Here is a 24473-nt window from a genome sequence, read left to right on the forward strand (position 1 = left end):
AATTCCGCACGGAGATACCACAGCAGCAGAGTTCCAATGATTTTAATGGGATTCTGCTGCGCTGTTCACAAAGCAGAATTTCTTTGCCGGAAGAAACATCTGGTGCGGAAACTCAAATTCCACTGTCCGCAGAAAGAATAGCCATGTCTATTTTTACTGCAGACAATGCACGAAATGTGTTGCCGTCTATGTACTGCCGGCACTTTGCATTTGGGGGAATGTACGCACAGAGATTTTCCGTGCGGACATTCCCCCTTGTGAACACTGCGTTAGAACAAAAACAACCAGAATTCCCAAGGGCCAGCAAAAAAAGAGGCTGGGTAATGTGCTTTTGTAGGGTTATTTTTAGAACATCTTTGTTTTAGTCCAAAATTTTCCCCCTCAGAATTCTAATTTTTTTAAAGTCGGAAACCTTTAATAAATATGTAGGTTTCTGATGCAATTTAGTTGAAATGCCCCTTTTGCTGGGTTTTATTGGAGTTTGGTTGGTTTTGTGGATTTTTCCAGCATATTATGTTGCATGCTGGCGCACAGTGCCGCAGACATGTCGCAAACGGCGTGCACAAAATAAAAGTAAAAGAAAAAACAACAAAACCTTCTTAGTAAAGGTGGGCCAGTGTTTTGGTTAGTATTTATAGCCAAAAGCAGGAGCAAAACTGACATAGAGAAAAACTATCATGGAAAGAATCGTACCTTTTTCTACTAACAAAACAAGGCAAAAACACTGCGTAAACATTTTGGAGTTTGGAGTTTGTGAAATGAGTCCACTTTGTTCGTTTATTGTTCATTGACATCCTGTTGTTTATCAGCACTTTACAAGTGCTGTGGTGGGGGTGGATGATTTCCTTTACCCTGTGATTACCTTTTTTTTTGTTATCTGCCTCATTTCCTGTAAATAGGGAACATTTAGGGCTTGTTGGGATAAGTCGCTCTTTGGAATTCTTAATGAACTCATATCATTCATCAATATTTACAATATCTGCTACATTTCTTTGCTCATTTTACATTGATGCCTGTAAAAGAATATAATCATTTTAGGGCTCGTTCACACTGCCATTGAACACACAGTCTATCGGTAGGACGAGAGTTTAGTGGAGAAAAAAAATAATAGTGCATTTTATTTTTTATTTCTCCACTGATCTCCTGTAAAACACCGATTTCTGATAGACCCCATTAAAGTCAATGGGATCCATTGGGACTTGACAGTGTCATTTGTGCTCCAACCTGTTCTGGGTCCTTTCGTCAGAAAAAAAAGAAAGCGACAAATGGACCCAATGTCCATATACATTGCAGATCCACCGGTGACCTTACCCATAATGTGCCTCCAGCTGTTGCCACCCCTAGCCCTGCCCTGCTAGCCCTGCTCAGCTGCAATGCACCACTCCAAGTAGCCATGCAAGGGCCTACAAGTCATTGCGCGCATGCGCAGTGTACACAGACATCGCAGTTGACCCGCGATGTCTGAGTACACTGCAGTGCACTCAGCGACTTGCAGGACCCTTTGTGGCTGCTCGGAGCAGCGGATTGTCGCTGCGAGCAGGCCAGGGGGCGAGGCAGGGTGGGGGGTTGTAACAGATGGTGGCACACTATGGGTCGTGTCACTGGTGGATCCGCAGCGGAAAATACGCTGCAGATACTTTACGTGTGACCCTACCCTAAGGGGCTAAAGTTGGCCATACATGAAAGATTGAAAAAATAATAAATGTATCAGTGCAGCCTGCATTTAAACCTAGATCAACTCACCCCTGGTGGACCGCATTGGAACGTAGGTGTAGACTGACCCAGTCATTGTTTAAAGAATACCTTTCATCCATTCCCATTTTACACACTCTTTTTCACAACTGTAAATTGTGGGAAATAATTTCTTTGCAGTACTATCACATGGGAAAAGAATCATTACACCGTTCCTGTTAAAATAAGTGTACTGTTCATGTAAAATGTGGATGTGCTGGGTCTTCCAGAGGGGAGGTATACAAAAAAGAAAACACAGAGATGGCGCCTGATAGTGCCATTGCCTTTTATATAGAAAGGGGTAGATTTGGGGGGAAAAAATTTGAAATGCTGCTCGCCTTGTTGAGTTGTGCAAAATTACAGGCACAACTCCGGGATGTGCTCAAAGGGGTTCCGGGGGGTGCTGGCTGTCGGCACCACTGACGGGCAGTCCTGATGCTTGCAGGTGATGTGCGGTGAGATTCCGGGAGCCGCTGGATGTGAGCACCGCTGGCAGGTGGTTAGGATGCGGGCAAGTGCAGCAGGGTTCCAGGAGCTGCAACTTGTCGGCACTACTGGCGGGCGGTCAGGATACAGGCTGGAAGTAGGTTGCGGGTGTCTGTGGCAAGGGACAGACCCAAAATCCGACTTAAGTGCTGCACATAAGTCAGATTTTGGGTCTGTCCCTTGCCACGGACACTGGCAACCCACTTCCAGCCTGGGTCCTCCAGAGTGAGAGACTCTCTTTGCAGCCAATCTTTACTCATACCAATAGATGTTTCCTGGAACCGCGACTCCCCTCTATTAACTTTTATTCTCTGCTAGAGAATTGGAAAAATGGGTTTCTCAACTATACAGCCCCTGTATAGGTTTTAAGCTGGCCGTAAAACTAAAGTTTATTGGGAACTTCCAACTCTACCTCGGAGTGAGTGGGCAAATGGTTTTCAATATATCTGATTCTTTTGTTTTGAGAAGAGCTAGCTCCAATGGGCAGCAGTGGAGAGCAAGCTCTTTTTCTTCTAGAGAATAGTTACTTTATGTACTTTTTCACATGAGCATTGAATGACCATTAAGATTCCATGTGCCAGTTTTGCAGACTTCTCAAAGAGGAAAACTACCACCTCAGTCCCAGTCCTGAAGGGAAGCAAGCAACCACCATAAGACTTTTCCAATAGCTTTTGCCCCTCTCCCCACTGAGAACACTTGCATACTCAGCTTATTGTGTATGTGTATGAGGGAATCAAAAGAGGTGTTAACTTGAACAATCATTTGGCTGACAGCTATCTATGGCCAGTAGATGCATTTGCAGATAATGGCAGAAGTTTACATGCATGTAATATTAATGAAGTAGACAACACAGGCAAATTTAGAAATGTCCATAGTTACTGTAATGCCCCATGGGCGTGGACCCACTGTGCCATGAGTGGCAACTGACCAGGCAGGCAAATGGGGAACATAGTGGCAGAGCTGATGAAGGTGTTTATTAACAGAGCAGGTACAATGACAACAGCTAGCCAAAGTGGCTACAGATGCAGGCTGGAGGGAACAAGCTGCTAGCAGACAGGAATTGTGTTAGACAGTCCAAGTTCATAACAGGAGAGACAGGTCAAGTTCCAGGGTAAGAGGCAAAGGCAAAGTCCACAATACAGGCAGGATCAGCAAGCAGACAAAGAGCTTAGCAGTTCAGGAATACACAACCTTGCTGAGGCATCAGGCAACAGGTGTGACTGACTTATATTTTGAGTGTCCAGCAGAGATTGGAGGAGGATCCATTAGGGAATGCCTACTGGCTCTATAAAACTCAGCCAGTGCTTGTGCGCGGCCACTAGTGGACAGAGCGGAAACTGCAGCAAGGGACACATCAGAGCAGGCAGACCAGGAAATACAGCAGACACATGGCACAGAGAATGTTGCCCGATGCTGGTAAGAACCAGGACACATGGAATGCGTATGATTGCCAACCAGCAGCATTACAGTTGTTCACATATCAGTCTATACAGTTAAAGAGGACCTGTTGTCATCTAAAAAAAAAATATCCTTTTATAGCCTAAGGTGATTTTGTTGATATGCCCTTTTGTTCCTGAGATACAGAGATTTACCTATTGATTTACTATCTGCACTTTTCCTTAAATAGTCAGGTGGCTGTGAACCTTATTTTAACAAGAGATGGGAAATAGAATGAGGGGGGCATGAATCAGAATCAATACAATTTACATGGAAAGTCATGTTAAAAAAAACTTGATTTGATTTAAAATATATTAGATCGGGATGAAAAATTGTGTCAACAATTTTCCATCTGACAAAAAAATTGGCAAAAATGAAAACAGATTACAACGAGTGCATGTGTTAGAAACATTTTGTCAATAGAAGTGAATGAATATGTCTATATATACAACTTTATAAGATTTTGAAAGATAGAATTGTATGAACTCGGCAGATGCAAAAATTGTGATGTTAATGGGGCTCATCATGCTTGTGGCACTAAACTTGTAATGTAAACTTCTGACATATACACTTTTTAAAGACTCAGGGGGAGATTTGTCAAAACCTGTGCAAAGGAAATGTTGCCCAGTTGCCCATAGCAACCAATCAGATCGCTTCTTTCATTTTGCAGAGACCTTTTCAAAAATGAAAGAAGCAAGCTGATTGGTTGTTATGGGCAACTGGGCAACTTTTCCTCTGGACAGGTTTTGATGAATCTCCCCCTCTGAGTTTCTTAATTGAATAGAGTGAGGGAGGAGAAGAATGTTAGACACATTAGAGCAGAAGAGTCAGCATTTCTTACTCTAGTTCATCAGCCCCCATCCTTATTTGACCTTTCTCTGGTGTATCTTTCCACTTTATTAACCTTTTCCTATGAGACTCAACAGTCAGTCAAAATTGTGCAAGAGAGGTTATTGTTAAAGGGGTACTCCACTGGCCAGTGTTCTGGCTGCGTTCAGAACATCTAGTTCCAAATGCTGTGCGTGCGCTGTGGGGGTCGGCCACGCCCCCTCATGACGTCAGGACACGTCCCCTCAATGCAAGTCTATGGGATGGGCGTGGCAGCCGTCACAAGGGTGGGTGGCCGACCCCAGCAGAGCGTGCACATCGTTTGGAACTAAATGTTCCGAATGCAGCTGGAACACTGGCCAGTGGAGTACCCCTTTAAATTCTAATGATAACTTGTTTTCCCTTAGTTCTTAAAGCAGCACAAGTGGGGTACTACAAGTGGGGTATGTATAGTCCTTACAGCTGCACAAGTGGAGTATTACTGCCCCTGTGAACAATCAGGACAGATGGATTTTTTATTAAGAAAATAAATTAACAATTATGAAATTGGCAAGGATATAACATAACTGTTCCGAAAGAAAGGCACCTTGGGAATGAAGGTAGGAAGAAACCTTGAAAGTACACAGTCTGGTAACAATGGGGTATAGGACTTAAAGGAAGATAAAGCCTGAAGCTCCTCTATTGTTTTAGCAGAGGTGACAGCAAGCAGAAAACACATGGACCTGAAGGATAAGAACTTCACATCCAAGCTTTGTCGGAGCTCAAATGGGGAAGAGAATAACCCCCAGAGCACGACCGAAAGATCCCACTGAGGCACAGGTCTCAGGATTCTAGGTTGTAGACTTTTGGCTCCCTTAAGGAACCTCCTGATTGGAGTGTCTTAAGATATCGATCTTCCGAAGACAAAGCGGATGTGTGAATACTTATTGTTAAAGGCTTTAAACCCTTATTTGGTCCTGCAAAAACTGCAAGATAGAAGGAAGAGGGGGATCTGTGGCAACCACTTCCTTTCTATGATATCACTGAAGAAATATTCTCTTAATAATTTTTGGTTTGGCTTTGTTGGTTGATTCTGACCTAGAATGTATCAATGTGAACAAGACCCCCGAAGAAAGCCTTTCCCCCAAGGATTGTACTCCATGTATAGATGGCCATAAAGTCAATCCCTGCCATCCCCCACCACTGATTGATTTGATAGAAGACTTGCTGCTTCAAGGACCATTCCCCTGGAACAGAGAAACCCCAACTCAGGCGATCCTCTACAACATTGAGGATTCCTTGGATGTGAACTGCGGCTAGGTATGTAAGGTTAATCTCTGACCATGATAGGATCTATCCCACTTCTTCGAGGTGTGGTTGAGATCTTGTTTATCTCTGTCTGTTTATATAGAAGACTGCCATCATGTTGTTCCTGCACACTCTCACTGCTTTTGCTACAGACTAGAGGTGCATAATGTTGGAGCACCAACTGGATCGCTCTTACTTCCTTAGATTTGACAACATAAGGCTCTCTTGTAGGGTCCATCTACCCTGTTCTGGTATTTCCTCCTATGGGCTCCCCAACGTAAAAAGTTTGCGTCTGTTGTCAACTTGATCCACCAAGGTTAAATCACGGACCTCCCATCTTTCAGTTGCTTTCACCATTTGAAGGAGTCACAAGTACTTCTTGTTCAACTTGTTGGGGTTGCAGTTCCACAGGCCCCAAACTTCCGACTTAAAAAGTACCTGTCACCAAATACATTTTTCTAAACTAACTCAGGCTATGTTCCCTAACTACTCCTTTAAAAGCTCTGTATCATACCTTTCTTCTTGCTCACATAGTGCAATCTACCAGCAGGAGAAGTGGGCGTTACCCAACAGGCATGACATCACTGAAGCCTGCTGGGGGACCACTTCTGCCCTCAAATCATTGCAGTGCTGTGATGAATAGAAGACCTCAAGTTCTGTGCAGCTTTCAGTGAGGCTTTATGCATGTTTCAATGAGAATCTTTGCAGCTTTCAGTGAGGCTCTGTGCAGCTGTCAATCAAGCATAGAGAAGAACTTCCTGAGTTTGGTCTCCTGCCAGGCCGGGAGGAGACAAAACCCACTGGCCCTCATTTACTATTGCAAACCCGACATGTTTTGTCGGGTTGTGCGCCAGATTCTGTCTCATTGCGCCAGAAATTCTGTCTGCGCCAGAATTTACGTCAGAATTGAAAAAACCCAACTAACTCTCCATTTTGCTAAGAAAACCCGAAAAAGGGGCATTACCGCTGGGAAAAGGGGCATGGTCTCCGAAAAGGGGCATGTTCCCGACGTTTTCACAAAAAAACATATTTACTAAGGTTTCCACATAAAATGTGGTGGATTTCAGCTGAGGAAAACCAGACAGATCAGAGCATGTGTAAAAAAAGCAAAGTGTAGGGACAGTGGAAAATGTAGGGAAAACTTAGTAAATACCGTGGAAAATAAATTGTAGGCAATTAAAACCCACAAAGAAACCTACACTCCACTCTTAGTAAATAAGGGCAACTGTATTAATTGTGACAGGGAACAGAACAGAGTCACCTAGTGGCCGTCTTTTATATTACATTTTAAATATATTTATGTTGATATTTTTAACCCCTTAACGACGCAGGACGTATATTTACGTCCTGCGCCGGCTCCCGAGATCACATCACGTCGGTCCCGGCGCTCATCAACAGCCGGGACCCGCGGCTGATACCACACATCGCCGATCGCGGCAATGTGCGGTATTAACCCTTTAGAAGTGGCGGTCAAAGCTGATCGCTGCTTCTAAAGTGAAAGTGAAACTATCCCGGCTAGTCAGTCGGGCTGTTCGGGACCGCCGCGGTGAAATCGCGGCATCCCGAACAGCTTACAGGACACAGGGGGGGCCCTTACCTGCCTCATCGGTGTCCGATCAACGAATGACTGCTCCGTGCCTGAGATCCAGGCAGGAGCAGTCAAGCGCCGATAACACTGATCACAGGCGTGTTAATACACGCCAGTGATCAGCATGAGAGATAAGTGTGTGCAGTGTTATAGGTCCCTATGGGACCTATAACACTGCAAAAAAATGTAACCCCTTCCCTAATAAAAGTTTGAATCACCCCCCTTTTCCCATAAAAAAATAACTGTGTAAATAAAAAAATAAATAAACATATGTGGTATCGCCGTGTGCATATATGTCCGAACTATAAAAATATTTAATTAATTAAACCGCACGGTCAATGGCGTACGCGCAAAAAAATTCCAAAGTCCAAAAAAGCTTATTTTGGTCACTTTTTATACCATTAAAAAATGAATAAAAAGTGATCAAAAAGTCAGATCAAAACAAAAATCGTACCAATAAAATCTTCAGATCACGGCGCAAAAGATGAGCTCTCATACCACCCTGTACGTGGTATATAGGGGTTAGAAGATGACATTTTTAAACTTATACATTTTCCTGCATGTAGTTATGATTTTTTCCAGAAGTACGACAAAATCAAACCTATATGAGTAGGGTATCATTTTAACTGTATGGACCTACAGAATAATGATAAGGTGTCATTTGTACCGAAATATGCACTGCGTACAAACGGAAGCCCCCAAAAGTTACAAAATGGCGTTTTTTCTTCGAATTTGTCGCACAATTTTTTTTTTTCCGTTTTGCCGTGAATTTTTGGGTAAAATGACTAATGTCACTGCAAAGTAGAATTGATGACGCAAAAAATAAGCCATAATATGGATTTTTTAGGTGGAAAATTGAAAGGGTTATGATTTATAAAAGTAAGGAGGAAAAAACGAAAGTGCAAAAACTGAAAAACCCTGAGTCCTTAAGGGGTTAAAAGCAAGTGAATGTGAAAGTGTCTGCTAATTACACAAGTAACATTATATTAAAAGTTTTATTTGTGACAGGTACTCTTTAAGAGAGTGCAAGTGCCACAGGGCCCAAGGAACTGGTCCAGCATCTTCATTATGGTTCTGATGGAAACTACACAAGGTGTCATCAGAAAACCTGTGTCTCTGACTACTCAATCTTGTCTTTCAAGAGAAAATGCGAGAGCCATCAGAGAGTCTATTATGAACCCCATAAATTTCCTGGATGTAGCTGAAACTATATCTGACTTTTCCCAATTTGTTATCCAGCCTAAATGCTGAATAAAAGTAAGAACCCAATGAAGGTACTGCAGATCTAGGTAGGGGATGATCTATAGCCCTTCTAATCTGAGGACTGACACTACCTCAACCACCCCCTTTGTAAAGGTGTGGGGATAGAAGAAATTCCAAAAGGCAGGACAGCAAACTGAAAATGTTTGACAGTGCCTGTGAGGGAGACAGAAATCCTTAGGTATCTTCTGTTGCCCAGATAATTAGGGACATGAGACGCATCCCTAATGGCTATAGTGACCATGAGACCCCCTGGCTGCAGAACATTTATGTGGATAGTCTTAATCCTAAAGCGCTTCTGTGTTATGAAGCAGTTCAAATATGGGATGTCTATTATCATCCTTCAATCCTCATTTGGAAAAAACTGGAGAATAGATTTCTTGTCTTAAACATTTTACATAAATAAACAGTTATTTAAAAAAAAAAAAAAAAAAAAAAGATTTCATATCCTCTTTCTTCTCTGGGAGCCGTCTCCACCTGGAGATATAGGAAAATAGATTCTTCCAGAGTGGTCTGCTTCTCTCGCAAGAGGACAGCTTTTTATAAACCTTGAAGAAGGTGATGTTACAAAGTCTATCCTGTATCCTACTCTTATCACTTGAAGGACCCCCTGGTCTGGAATTAATTCTCCCTAGTATTTTAGGAAATACTCTAGGCGACCACCATCCGGGGAAAACACCAGCCGGGGAAAATTGGGGGTTCTGCAACCTCTGGTGTCAAATACTTAACTTTTTCTTCTTAGGATCTTGGCTGCAGATCTAGTTTAAGGCTTGGACTGGGAACCCCTAAACTGTCCACCTCTATCCCTAAATGACTGCTAAGGGAGACGCTTGCCCACTTATCAAGCTCTGCACCAAAAAGCTTCCCTGGTCATAGGGAAGACCACAGAGATTATATTTAGAAGCATTATCTGCCTTCCAGGGTTATAGACAGAGTGGCCTTCTGCTAGCTACCGACAGGGCCATAGACTTAGACGCTAGCCTAAATTTTTGAGGGGCCGCCTCACAAAGAAAGTCCATCCCAAGGAGAGTGGACTTAAACTGTGCTAGGATGTCATCTCCTGCAATGCCCAAGTCAAGGTCGGTCTGTATTTGAAGCAGCTTCTTCCTGAGAAGATAAGCGACCTCAGTAGACGCTACAGCCACAGAGGTGGTAGCAGAAGCCGCAAAGTAGCCTCTCCTAAGGGTGCATTCCACCATCCTATCCATAGGATCTTGAAGGTTTGATTGATTCTCCTGAAGGCACAACAGTCTTCTAAGACATTTTGGCTATTGCAATGTCTACCTTAGGTTGCGGACTCCAGCTGTTTAGCTACAAGGTCTTTCTTGAACCTTTTGGATATGACCTGTGTCTTCTCATACTACTTCCATTCTGTACTATGATGGTACTTAGCGACTCGTCTACTTTAAGCCCCCTGAAGTTACCCCAGAATCAACATCATAGTCCCTTGATGGAATAGATCTCAAAAGCCGTTGGATATTGTTTAACGGGAACACTTATGTAGATACATCCTCCTTCTCTTACACGGTCACTGAGGAAAGGATTTCATCAATGACTTGAAACCCCTCCTCCATTGGGGCAAATCTACTTGACTTCTTCTATGTTAGAAAGTCTCTGGATTCTTTAATGGAATTCCCCACCAAGTCTTTAACCTATATAACCATGTCATGCATATTGGGTTCTGGGTTTGGGTGAGGGAAATAGCTGTGACATTTCTTATCTTCATAACCCTCTAGGAGCTATATATTACACTCACAGCAAGTTCAATGTCTATTTTTGGATTCCAGAGGGCATCTAAGAAAGAAGAAAAAAATTATAAGAAATTTAGACTTTAATAATAAAGAAAATACAGAGGAGCAGGACCTACCATAATTTAGGGAAAGAAAATGCTTTCACAGTAACAGCAAGAAACACATAGCACAAGGCACTCAAGAGTAATACAACCTAATACTGTGACCAAAAAGACAGACAAATAGGGCCTCTGATTCTCCCCTGCAGTTAGAGCATAGGGAGGAACAGGAGATGCTAAAAGAAGATGGTGGTGCCCACTGCTTCCCACGTGGTGGGGAAGCATGGTGCCAAATAAAGGATACAGCGGGTGAAGACGCAGTCAGGTATCCTGTGTCTTGCACAGCAGATGAACCTGGACATCCAGAGGTGCCAAGCCATAACAGAGCCTACTCTCCACAGCCGCCTGGATCCTCAGACCCAGAACCTGAAAGAAAAAAGTATGTGTATACACAAAGATACGTGTCTCACAGACTAAGAAAAAAGTCTTATAGAGGGCTATTTCGGACAGAATTGTTTTTTTTCTTTTTAATTTCAAAATTAACTTATCCACTATGGATAGGAGAGAAGTTCTCCTTTAATAAATAAATAAATCTCATCTGTCCTGAATGTTCACAGGGGCAGTAATACCCCACTTGTGCTGCTAGTTAGGACATAAGGGAATTGGCTAGTGCTACATGGTGACTGCCTTGTGGTAAAATCATGGTCACTTGTCAAAAAGTCTGCTTAGGTGACTTGCAACTGTTTAATGAGTTTTTGTGCGGTATCTGCCCATATATAATGTATATATACGTATACTTCAAACAACTAGGACTCATGAGGCCATGGTTATGCCTATTGTCAGGCCCAAGGCCTGATTATTAAAATCCTATATGTGTATTATAAATTATAACTGTGTGTGATGTATTATCCAAGACATGGGTAAGAGGTCATTCAGATGGTGTATCCTTTTGTATATTTCATTTTATTGGGGGTCTGGCTGTTTTTTTGTATCTCTTTTGAAGTCAGAGGCTCTTTGAAGCAGCAGGATGTAAGGGGCACTCTGGTCCCATCATATAATCAACCAGATAAGAGGGCCAGGAACAGAGATGCCCCCCTGGTGGGATCAGAGGGGAGGGGGGAATGGAGTTTCCCTCCAAAAAGGCAGATATATAATATTTAACAATGCTAGACTCAGTGTGTTCAAGGCTGTGCCTCAAGCTGACAAGACCATCCTAAGAACAGCACTCTCATGGACTGCTATATCATCATGCTGTAAGAACTTCATCTTTTGTTTTCTGAACTTGCCTTGCTAAACTCTTTCATATTTTTGTAACTGTATGTCATTTGTTTATTTTTATATATAGCACTGTGATACCTTTTATCAGATTAAATGTTTAATTAATCAGCTCTGGTCTTTGATCTCTAAAAATATGAGCTCACCTTTCTGAAGGCAGCTCTGGTGGAAACACGTTTATCTAAGGGTTAATTTGGTGACTTGCTGGGACTAGTAGTGGATACGCAGAGGTCTGGTGGCTTTAACCCTTGCTCCATCACACTCTCTCTAGCATCTTAGCTGGACCGATAGGGTGTGATCGTGACAACTGGTGGCAGCGTCGGGATATATTTAGAGATTTTTAGTGCTTGCTGGATTTTACCTGTAAGGAAATCTTAGCACTAAAAAGAAATTGCATACATATTCTTGCGTGTAAATTCCAAAGACAGAGCTCAGTGCTGGTTTAAAAGACATACAAAAAGAGTGCAAGACAGTTCTGTCCTCCCCATCTCTTGTTTTACCTCCTCTGTCTCATCTTGGTAATATGGAGGCATATCGCAAGCAGTCCAAGCCTGCACTGGAGCTAATGTGCCAAGAAAAGGACATCCCTACTGCAGGAAAGAACAAGGAACAACTTATTGCTGATCTTGTGGAGTATGATGCCTGTGCAGAAGAGCTGAGTGACATGAGACAAAGTCCTACAGCTGGAACTGCCATCAGAGGACTGATATCTCCTGGGAGTACAACATTACTCTCCATCAGGACAGTACTCCACATGAGGCCTTGGACTCTTATAGGCGGACTGCCTTACAACACCTTGGGAATGTGAATGCCAATATGAAACTCCAACTGCTTCTCCAGTACTAAACTGCAGAGAGAGAGGCCCAGGCACGAGCCGAAGAGAGAGAGGCCCAGGCACGAGCAGCAGAGAGAGAGGCCCAGGCACGAGCCACAGAGATAGAGGCGGCAGAGAGAGAGGCCCAGCGGAGGCATGATCTGGAGGTTCTGAGGCTGAGAGGGGATGCTTCATCCGCACGGAGTGATGTTCAGGATCAAGGAGACCACAAACCCCGCTTGGAACATTTCCCCATATTGGAGAAAGATGATGATCTGGATGTGTTCCTGAGGGGATTTGAAAAGGTTTACCGGCAGTTCTATCTACCTAAGGAACAGTGGGGACGATAACTAACCCCACGCTTGCGAGGGAAAGCTCTGGATGTGTTTGCTTCGCTTCCCTCTGAGAGTGACCAGGACTATGAGGCAATACAATCTGCCCTGCTAAAAAGTTTTAATCTGACTCCAGAGGCTTATCGGAAAAAGTTTCGGACTTTGCAACAAAGTGCCACAGAAAGCTGCACTGAACATACAGGTCAGCTAAGGACTGCATTCAGGCAATGGACTGGGGGCCTACAAGTCACTACCTATGAGGCCCTGGAGGACTTGATGGTCCTGGATCAGTTTCTCCAAACACGGAGCTTTGAAGCCAGAGAGTGGATATTGGACTGCAAGCCCAAGACGGCAACGGAAGCAACAGAACTTGGAGATGACTTTGCCAACAACCGGGCGCCAGCAGCAAAGCGTGGATCTGCACAAGCTGGAGCAAGTACCTGAAGGGGAGCCACACACCCACAGAGCACCACCAGCAGCACCAAGCCAGCCGGAAAATTCTTGCCATCATTCCCAAAAGCAACAGGAGCCACATTGGGTCAGGGGGACACCCGCCGATGTTACAGATGCAACAATATTGGGCACCTGAGTGCCACTTGCCCCAACAAAAATTATTCTCCACCAGTAGCTGGAGGACACACAGCCGTTCTTCTGGTGTCTGGAGCGGTGGAGAAAGGAGCGGATAACCTGCAGAGTGTAACTGTGGATGACTGGGTGACCTTGGTGCGGCCTGAAGTGGTGGATACAGAGGACATCATCCCTGGAAGAACCATGGCTTTAAAAGAAATTGGAGGTGTGCGGCCTGCTGTGCCCATGGCCCGTGTGTACCTGGATTGGGGTACAGGCAAAAGTTTGCGGGAGATGGGGGTCTCTAAGGACATCCCTGTTAATGTTCTGCTGGGGAATGATTTGGGTCGGATGCTCTGTCATTATGCTCCAGAGGACACTACCTGCACACCGGATGGGCTAGGAGAGAGCCCTGTTCATTCTGAGGTACTGTGTGAGACTTTGGGAGACACTGCGAAATGTGGTAACTGGGAGGTAATGCAGGGGATTGTTAATTGTTTACCTGTGACTGAACCAGTAATGTTTTCCAATAGTGGAATGGGGTGTATTGTAAAATGTGGTGACAATGCATTGCCAATGCCAAAACCTAGTGGAGATGGGCTAAGGAAAGGGGTTGGTGTGCCCCTGGTGACATGTAAGGATGAGGGACCAGCAGTGAGTGATATGTCCCAATCCTGTGAGCCTAAGGAGGAGGAGAGAAGGAGTGATAGCCCTGTGTATGATGCCTGTATTGTTATGTCTGGAACTGAGGGGGAGGAAGGTAAACCCCAGGGAGGCATACCAATGGTGGCAGTGGTAACGCGTCAGCAGCATGCCAGGGCTGCAGCTTTAAAAGGGAGGATGGTGATGTAAGTGAGTGTGACTGTGTGACTTGCAAGCCCCAGCAGAGGAAGGTGGAGATGCTAGTTCACCTGGGGGAAATGTGCTCCCTGATACCACGAGATGGGGGGAGGGAAATGAGCATTTCCGGGAAGATCTGCACAGTGATCCTTCCCTTGAAGGGCTGAGACAACGTGCTGAACATACAGTTGTTGACACAGATGGGCATCTAGTATGTTGGGAAAATGATATGTTGTACTGGGAGTTCCTTTCCAAAGGCATGCTAGGGGCCCAGGAGAGAGAAAGGCAGTTAGTGGTTCCTAGGCAGTACAGGAAAGAGCTGCTGAGGTTGGCCCATGAGACCCCCCCTGGCAGGACATTTGGGAGTGACCAAGGCAAAGTCCAGGTTGGCACACAATTTCTACTGGCCGGGTATGGGTACTGCTGTTGCCAATTATTGTAGATCTTGTCGTGTCTGCCAGAGGGTGGGTAAGTCTGGGGATGTTACTCGTGTTCCCCTAGTTCCCCTACCAGTCATATCTGTACCCTTTGAACGAGTGGCAGTGGATATTGTGGGACCTCTAGCTATACCCAGCAGCACAGGGAAACAATTTATTCTCACTGTGGTGGATTATGCAACTACGTACCCTGAAGCTGTTGCCTTATCCTCTGTCCGGGCAGATAAGGTGGCAGATGCACTGATCAGTATATTCTGCAGGGTGGGGTTCCCCAAAGAAATGCTCACTGATCAGGGCACCCAGTTCATGTCCAATCTCATGCAAAGTCTGTAAAAAGGATAATGTACAGCACTTGGTAGCAAGCGCATACCACCCCCAAACAAATGGTCTCTGCAAGAGGTTCAATGGCACCTTGAAACAAATGCTAAAAACATTTGAAGAATCGGAGGGCAGAGACTGGGAAAAGTATTTACCCCATCTGTTATTTGCTTACAGGGAGGTACCCCAAGAGTCTACAGGTTTCTCGCCCTTTGAGTTATTGTATGGTCGCAAAGTGTGGGGACCCCTAGATTTAGTTAGGGGAGAATGGGAAGGGGGGCTACATGCCCCTGAGACTTCTGTGGTGGAGTATGTTCTGAGATTCAGGGACAGGATGCAGACATTGACTGGGCTGGCACATGACAACCTCACAGCAGCACAGTCCAGGCAGAAGTACTGGTATGATCACAATGCAAGGGACCGGGTCTATGACGTGGGACAGAAGGGAATGATTCTGAACCCCATCAGGCAGAAGAAGTTGCAGGCTGCCTGGGAGGGTCCCTTCCCCATTCTGCAGCGCCTAGAACCCACCACATATGTAGTTGCCCTTGATGAGAAAGGTCAGAGGCAGAGACAATACCACATTAATATGGCATACTATGACCCTGAGGAGGTGGTACTCAGTGTATGCAGTGCACCAGAGGAAGGGCCTAGTGGAGGAAGCTAAGAGCCAGGGATCCCTTCAGGATGTAGAGATCAATCCACAGCTCTTAGCTGCAAAGAAAAGGCAGCTAAATGAGGAAATAGGCCCCTTCAGTGCCATCTTTGCCTGGGAATGCAGGGCCTGTGGTGTCAAGAAAAGAAATGTATGGTTAAGGGAAACAGATCTATCAGCCTGCAGAGGCAAGATCTGGCTGTTTGTTTGTATCTCCTTTGAAGTCAGAGGCTCTTTGAAGCAGCAGGATGTAAGGGGCACTCTGGTCCCATCATATAATCAACCAGATAAGAGGGCCAGGAACAGAGATGCCCCCCTGGTGGGATCAGAGGGGAGGGGGGAATGGAGTCTCCCTCCAAAAAGGCAGATATATAATATTTAACAATGCTAGACTCAGTGTGTTCAAGGCTGTGCCTCAAGCTGACAAGACCATCCTAAGAACAGCACTCTCATGGACTGCTATATCATCATGCTGTAAGAACTTCATCTTTTGTTTTCTGAACTTGCCTTGCTAAACTCTTTCATATTTTTGTAACTGTATGTCATTTGTTTATTTTTATATATAGCACTGTGATACCTTTTATCAGATTAAATGTTTAATTAACCAGCTCTGGTCTTTGATCTCTAAATAAAGGAGCTCACCTTTCTGAAGGCAGCTCTGGTGGAAACACGTTTATCTAAGGGTTAATTTGGTGACTTGCTGGGACTAGTAGTGGATACCCAGAGGTCTGGTGGCCTTAACCCTTGCACCATCACACTCTCTCTAGCGTCTTAGCTGGACCGATAGGGTGTGATCGTGACACTTATCTATTGTAAAAATTTTACTGCAAACATTATAGAGGTTTGGCATATTAAGGATGCTACAGGTGCCAGAGGGACCCAATTGGGCTCATCCTTTGAGGGTAAAAATAAACTGCATGAAGCAGTATTTTATCAGCCAAGTATGGGACTTCTATGACAGAGGCATAAAAAATGTGAACATAACCTTACATATCCAAGTAGTCCCATGTAAATAGTAATATAGGTCTTGGAGTACTATATAGACTCCATAATGTGGCTAAACTCATTGTAGACACATGGTAAATGTTACTCTTATGCTCTGTTCTTACTCCATATTTTATAATATCATATTTGTAATCTCATATTAGGTTGTATAATGTCTTTGTAACATCTTGAACATTAAGTCTAACTTTGTTTCCTGGACAAAGTTTTGCCCCCTCAGGCTGCATCACAATTCCTTTCACGGAAAAAAAGAGCAAATTCATTTTTTGAAGAGAGTAAAGGTGGGGACCTTGAGCGGGAATGTATTGAAGAACTGTGTGGTAAAGAAGAAGCTCGGGAGATATTTGAGAATAACCCTGAGACGGTAACATGGTTTTAATGTTTTTTCTGTGTATGGTATTGTCCCTTTAGGAAAATTCAGATAATTCACCACCCTGAGGACAGTTGAGGGGCCTTTTCCCTTTCATACAGTCAGTGTCCATAAGAATAGGTATAAAAAAATTTTTTATGCTGAAAAGTTCTTTAACCTGCAATGTCTGGTGGTTGACATGAAGGTTCTAATTGTTCTAATTAAGTCTGGGTTCACACTGCATTTCCTTAGTACTTCGTAGGTACACATTAATATCCTTTCACAAAGGTGTGTCAACATTTACTATTTTTATTGGCAGGGAGCCCATTCAGTAAATAATAGTGCTGGGCGGTATACTGGTTGATACCGAATACCAGTGTGTTTTTTCTTTACGATATGAATTTTTCCCATACTGCAATACCGTTTCCATAGCAACCAACTCCATTGCGTAATGGCGTAGAGAAACGTCCGGCCGCACATCGTCTCTGGGAAGTTTAGTCCGAGTCGCACTGAACTGACTGTGAGGAGCTGGGAGGGGACTACAACTCCCGTAGGGCACGTGACTTACGTGCGGGCATGGGAAACTCGAGCAGAACTGCGAAAACATGGAGGAGAGTTACCATGCGGCCTGACCGAGACCCCGGATACCATGGTGAGGACCCTCGACCACCGAGAAATTCGAATAAAACTGCAGAGACATGGAGGCGAGTTACCGGGTGGCCTGACTGAGACCCCGGGTACCATGGTGAAGACCCCGACCACCTGACACTATACTGAGGACCCCCCCCCCCCGAAATACCGCCATCATTTAGAAAAATACTGTGATATAGATTTTTGGTCATACCGCCTAGCACTAGGTGCAAATTTGTTTAACTACTGATTACATTCTGGCTATTTCCCGCACAGAAGACTATGCTTTTGAGTCCATCTGTATACGAATATATGCAAAAAAAAATGGACCAAACATAGTCACTTGTTAACTACATTTAAGCCATTAACTCAATGGGCCTACTGACAATATGCCGTGCGATGCATCAGCATACCTATTTGTTTGGATGCCGACATAAACCTGAGAAACCCTAAGTAAATGTAGCAAGAACCCAGCTTAATAGGACACATGCATGATACTGGCTGAACATCTGACGGGTGCCCTGGTGGCTGTCTACCCAAGCCTACATAGTAACATAGTTCACAAGGCTGAAAGACCAAAGTCCATCAAGTTCAACCTATACCCCTAATGAGTCCCTACTGAGTTAATCAAGAGGAAGGCAAAAAAAACTCATACTAGAGATAAAAATTCCTTCCCGACTCTAATATGGCAGTCAGAATAAATCCCTGGATCAACTTTCTATCCCTATAAATCTAAAATCCATAACTTGTAATGTTATTACTCTCCAAAAATGTATCCAGACCCCTTTTAACTCTTTCACAGAGTTCCCCATGACCACCTCCTCAGGCAGAGAATTCAACAATCTCACTGCTCTTACAGTCTGTGCTGGTGTAGAAACCTTCTTTCCTCTAGACGTAGAGGATGCCCCCTTGTTATAGATACAGTCCTGGGTATGAATAGATTATGGGAGAGATCACTGTACTGCCCCCTGATATATTTATACATAGTTATTAGGTCTCCCCTAAGCCTTCTTTTTTCTAAACTATATAACCCCAATTCTGATAATCTTTCTGGGTACTGTCGTCCTCCCATTCCCCGTATTACTCTGGTTGCCCGTAGAATTATTTCCTTGTCAAGGGCATCTATGCCCCTATTGATGCACCCCATGATTTGATTAGCCTTGGCAGCAGCTGCCCGACACTGGTTACTACAGCTAAATTTACTATTAACTAAGACTTCCAAGTCCTTTTCCACATCAGTTGTCCCAAGCGTTCTCCCATTTAATACATAATCCCAGCCCAGATTTTTCTTCCCCATGTGCATTACCTTACATTTATCAGTGTTGAACCTCATCTGCCACTTCCCAGCCCAAACCTCCAACCTATCCAGATCCATAAATGTCTTTCAAAACCTTATGTCTGATGGGCTGCACAGCCCCTTCAACCACTTCACTGTCCCAGGACACATGGATTATTGCCATTAGAGTGAATTCACACGCAGCAGATTTAGAAGTGCTGTGAAAAAAGTTTGCTTATCTCTTAACTCCCCAGGTGACCCAGCATATATTTTTCTGTGGTTCATTAGGCCGGGTCCACATAGCATTAGCAGTGTCTAGTAGACATATACATTGGGGAGCATCACCGATGTATATGTCCACCATATAGCTATGATGACATACAGTACATAGGGTCCTATGTTAATAAAAAAAAAATGTATACCGCACAGTATATTTTTTTTAAGAGATACAGCTAGATGGATTAACAAGGTAGTCTGAGTTATTTCATCTGGCAAACCCCACAAATATGTCTCAAACGAAGGCTAAAATTACACTTTTTTTTTCTCCACATGAATATCTATGAATCAATTTAAAGCTATCCGGAGACTGACAGATCACTGCTTATATGAGGGTTAATAATTGACTTGCATTCAAAATGTATTCACTTCTGTAATCTTAAACTTATCAGGTTTTAATGTTTTGTTTTTTCTTTTCATTTTAGGAATATTTTTATCCAAGATATTTGGGTAAGTCAGGGAAAGGGTGTATGAAAATCTGCGGTACCCATGGGAAAGGTAGCAGATGGTGTGACCAGGGCCAACTAGTATTTGGAATCCCACCTTCAGTAGGAGACCTTGTTCACAGTGGCTCGAGTTGTGTTTAGACCCTAAGTACCGCCATAGGGAACACCACAAATTATAAAAAAGAAGGGCTACACTGCAGATGTTAGTGTTTAGTCCTCTGAGGCCCACTCTGGTTAACAATGTCCTGGCTGGTGGTAAATGGGATCCCCATGGTGGTTTAGTTGCAAACCAAGACACCGGGACTCTAGGATTTTCTTTATAATGGGTAACTTTACATAAAGGGGTTATCCAGGAATCGAAAAACAGAAAGAGTTTCTTTCAAAGACCTTCGGCTTCTGGAGCCTGACGCATCACGCAGCAGCTCAGCTTATTGCTGGCCGCAGTGGTGTCCAGTGATTGGCTGAGCGTCAGTATGACAGATTGGGCCTGGGCCCCGGTCATCTTCCTGGTGCCTGGGCCCAAGATGTCACACTGCCACTCAGCCAATTGCTGTCCGAGCCGATTAGCTGAGTTGCAGCGTGATGTGTTTCTGGCCCAAGAAACAGGACAAAGAATGCAATGAGGACTGTAGCAGGACATCAGAGGCACTAGGAAGCGCTGGAGTGCTGGTTAACCTCTTTAACTCCATTTACCATATGCCACCACATGATATAACACAACAAAATGCTCTGGTTTTCAATGGCATTTATTCAGTATAAAGCCTGGAATGAATCTGAAAAGTTGGAACATCTTTATCTTTTCCGTATACGTATCCTTTTATCAGTTTTGAGCTTTGTATTCAATAATTGCAATTAAAACCTGAACATGTGAACACACCCTTAAAGAGTACCTGTCATCAAACCATATTTTCAAAACTAACTTAGATTAGATTGTATACCCTAACTACTCCTAACACCCCTCCTGACCTTAATTTTTTCCCCCAAACTTTAAAAAGCTCATACCTTTCCTCTTGCTCACATTGTGTTAGCTCCCAGCAGGAGAAAGTGGATGTTCACCAGCAGGCACGACATTACTAAAGCTTGCGGGAGCTGCGCCTCGCCATGTCCCACACGCACTTCCTGAGTTTGGTCTCCTGCCAGGCCGGGAGGAGACCAAACTAACTGTTTGACTTATGCAGGAAACAGAGCCACCTAGTGGCCGTTTTTTCAATCACATTAAAATCATATAAAGGTTAAGAATTTAACCCCTTAAGGACACATGACGTACTGGAACGTCATGTGTCCACTCCCGATCTATAACGCGGGGCCACGGCGTGGCCCCGCGTCATAGCGGGTCGGGCCCGGCCTCTAACAACGGCCGGGACCCGTGGCTAATAGCGCGCGGCATTGATCGCTGTGCCGCGCGCTATTAACCCTTTAGACGCGGCGTTCAAAGTTGAACGCCGCGTCTAAAGTGAAACCGAAAGCATCCCGGCTAGCTCAGTGGGCTGTTCGGGATAGCCGCGGTGAAATCGCGGCATCCCGAACAGCTGACAGGACAGCGGGAGGGCCCCTACCTGCCTCCTCGCTGTCCGATCGCCGAATGACTGCTCAGTGCCTGAGATCCAGGCATGAGCAGTCATCCGGCAGAATCGTTGATCACTGGTTTCTTATGAGAAACCAGTGATCAACATAGAAGATCAGTGTGTGCAGTGTTATAGGTCCCTATGGGACCTATAACACTGCAAAAAAAAAGTGAAAAAAAAAAGTGAATAAAGATCATTTAACTCCTCCCCTATTAAAAGTTTGAATCACCCCCCTTTTCCCATAAAAGAAAAAACACAGTGTAAATAAAAATAAAAATAAACATATGTGGTATCACCGCGTGCGGAAATGTCCGAATTATAAAAATATATCATTAATTAAACCGCTCGGTCAATGGCGTGCGCGCAAAAAAATTCCAAAGTCCAAAATAGTGCATTTTTGGTCACTTTTTATATCATTTAAAAATGAATAAAAAGTGATCAATAAGTCCTATCAATGCAAAAATGGTACCGTTAAAAACTTCAGATCACGGCGCAAAAAATGAGCCCTCATACCGCCCCATACACGGAAAAATAAAAAAGTTATAGGGGTCAGAAGATGACAATTTTAAACGTATTTGTTACGCCGAGCGCTCCGGGTCCCCGCTCCTCCCCGGAGCGCTCGCTACACTTCCCTCACTGCAGCGCCCCGGTCGGTTCCACGGACCCGGGGCGCTGCGTTACCACCTCCGGCCGGGATGCGATTCGCGATGCGGGTAGCGCCCGCTCGCGATGCGCACCCCGGCTCCCGTACCTTACTCGCTCCCCGTCAGTTCTGTCCCGGCGCGCGCGGCCCCGCTCCCTAGGGCGCGCGCGCGCCGGGTCTTTGCGATTTAAAGGGCCACTGCACCGCTGATTGGTGCAGTGGTTCCAATTAGTGTTTACACCTGTGCACTTCCCTATATCACCTCACTTCCCCTTCACTCCCTCGCCGGATCTTGTTGCCCTAGTGCCAGTGAAAGCGTTCCTTGTGTGTTCCTTGCCTGTGATTCCAGACCTTCTGCCGTTGCCCCTGACTACGATCCTTGCTGCCTGCCCCGACCTTCTGCTACGTCCGACCTTGCTTCTGTCTACTCCCTTGTACCGCGCCTATCTTCAGCAGCCAGAGAGGTTGAGCCGTTGCTAGGGGATACGACCTGGTCACTACCGCCGCAGCAAGACCATCCCGCTTTGCGGCGGGCTCTGGTGAAAACCAGTAGTGACTTAGAACCGATCCTCTAGCACGGTCCACGCCAATCCCTCTCTGGCACAGAGGATCCACTACCTGCCAGCCGGCATCGTGACAGTAGATCCGGCCATGGATCCCGCTGAAGTTCCTCTGCCAGTTGTCGCTGACCTCACCACGGTGGTCGCCCAGCAGTCACAACAGATTGCGCAACAAGGCCAACAGCTGTCTCAACTGACTGTTATGCTACAACAGTTACTACCACAGCTCCAGCAATCATCTCCTCCGCCAGCTCCTGTACCTCCTCCGCAGCGAGTGGCCGCTTCTGGAATACGACTATCCTTGCCGGATAAATTTGATGGGGACTCTAAGTTTTGCCGTGGCTTTCTTTCCCAATGTTCATTACACTTGGAGATGATGTCGGACCAGTTCCCCACTGAAAGGTCTAAGGTGGCTTTCGTAGTCAGCCTGCTGTCTGGAAAAGCCCTGGCTTGGGCCACACCGCTCTGGGACCGCAATGACCCCGTCACTGCCTCTGTACACTCCTTCTTCTCGGAAATTCGAAGTGTCTTTGAGGAACCTGCCCGAGCCTCTTCTGCTGAGACTGCCCTGTTGAACCTGGTCCAGGGTAATTCTTCCGTTGGCGAGTATGCCGTACAGTTCCGTACCCTTGCTTCAGAATTATCCTGGAATAATGAGGCACTCTGCGCGACCTTTAAAAAAGGCCTATCCAGCAACATTAAAGATGTTCTGGCCGCACGAGAAATCCCTGCTAACCTACATGAACTCATCCATCTTGCCACTCGCATTGACATGCGTTTTTCCGAACGGCGTCAGGAGCTCCGCCAGGATATGGACTCTGTTCGCACGAGGCGTTTCTTCTCCCCGGCTCCTCTCTCCTCTGGTCCCCTGCAATCTGTTCCTGTGCCTCCCGCCGTGGAGGCTATGCAGGTCGACCGGTCTCGCCTGACACCCCAAGAGAGGACACGACGCCGCATGGAGAATCTCTGCCTGTACTGTGCTAGTACCGAACACTTCCTGAAGGATTGTCCTATCCGTCCTCCCCGCCTGGAAAGACGTCCGCTGACTCCGCACAAAGGTGAGACAGTCCTTGATGTCTACTCTGCTTCTCCACGTCTTACTGTGCCTGTGCGGATGTCTGCCTCTGCCTTCTCCTTCTCTGCTGTGGCCTTCTTGGACTCTGGATCTGCAGGAAATTTCATCTTAGCCTCTCTCGTCAACAGGTTCAACATCCCGGTGACCAGTCTCGCCAGACCCCTCTACATCAATTGTGTAAACAATGAAAGATTGGACTGTACTATACGTTTCCGCACGGAGCCCCTTCTAATGTGCATCGGATCTCATCACGAGAGGATTGAACTGTTGGTCCTCCCCAATTGCACTTCTGAAATCCTTCTTGGACTTCCCTGGCTTCAACTCCATTCCCCAATCCTGGATTGGTCCACTGGGGAGATCAAGAGTTGGGGGCCCTCTTGTTCCAAGGACTGCTTAAAACCGGTTCCCAGTAAACCTTGCCGTGTCCCTGTGCTTCCTCATGTAACCGGTCTCCCTAAGGCCTATATGGACTTTGCGGACGTTTTTTGCAAAAAACAAGCTGAGACTCTACCTCCTCACAGGCCTTATGATTGTCCCATTGACCTCCTCCCGGGCACTACTCCACCCCGGGGCAGAATCTATCCTCTGTCCGTCCCAGAGACTCTTGCCATGTCTGAATACGTCCAAGAAAATTTAAAAAAGGGCTTTATCCGTAAATCCTCCTCTCCTGCCGGAGCCGGATTTTTCTTTGTGTCCAAAAAAGATGGCTCTCTACGTCCTTGCATTGACTACCGCGGTCTTAATAAAATCACGGTTAAGAACCGCTACCCCCTACCCCTCATCTCTGAACTCTTTGATCGTCTCCAAGGTGCCCATATTTTTACCAAACTGGACTTAAGAGGTGCTTATAATCTCATCCGCATCAGAGAGGGGGATGAATGGAAAACGGCATTTAACACCAGAGATGGACACTTTGAGTATCTGGTCATGCCCTTTGGTCTATGCAACGCCCCTGCCGTCTTCCAAGACTTTGTTAATGAAATTTTTCGTGATCTACTATACTCCTG

At 45.2% G+C, this 24473-nt stretch overlaps 1 protein-coding gene across 2 annotated transcripts in view; it reads left to right on the top strand.

The window, feature by feature from the left end:
• Positions 1–24473, top strand: part of PROS1 (protein S) — a 70313-nt gene that overhangs the window by 755 nt on the left and 45085 nt on the right. For both annotated transcript variants that reach the window (XM_056559337.1, XM_056559336.1), the window contains exons 2-3: positions 16853–17010; positions 19603–19627. In XM_056559337.1, coding sequence (XP_056415312.1) covers positions 16853–17010; positions 19603–19627 — 183 coding nt within the window. The remainder of the gene's footprint in view (positions 1–16852; positions 17011–19602; positions 19628–24473) is intronic.

The sequence above is a fragment of the Hyla sarda genome, chromosome 2 (assembly GCF_029499605.1).
Source record: "Hyla sarda isolate aHylSar1 chromosome 2, aHylSar1.hap1, whole genome shotgun sequence".
Taxonomy (NCBI): domain Eukaryota; kingdom Metazoa; phylum Chordata; class Amphibia; order Anura; family Hylidae; genus Hyla; species Hyla sarda.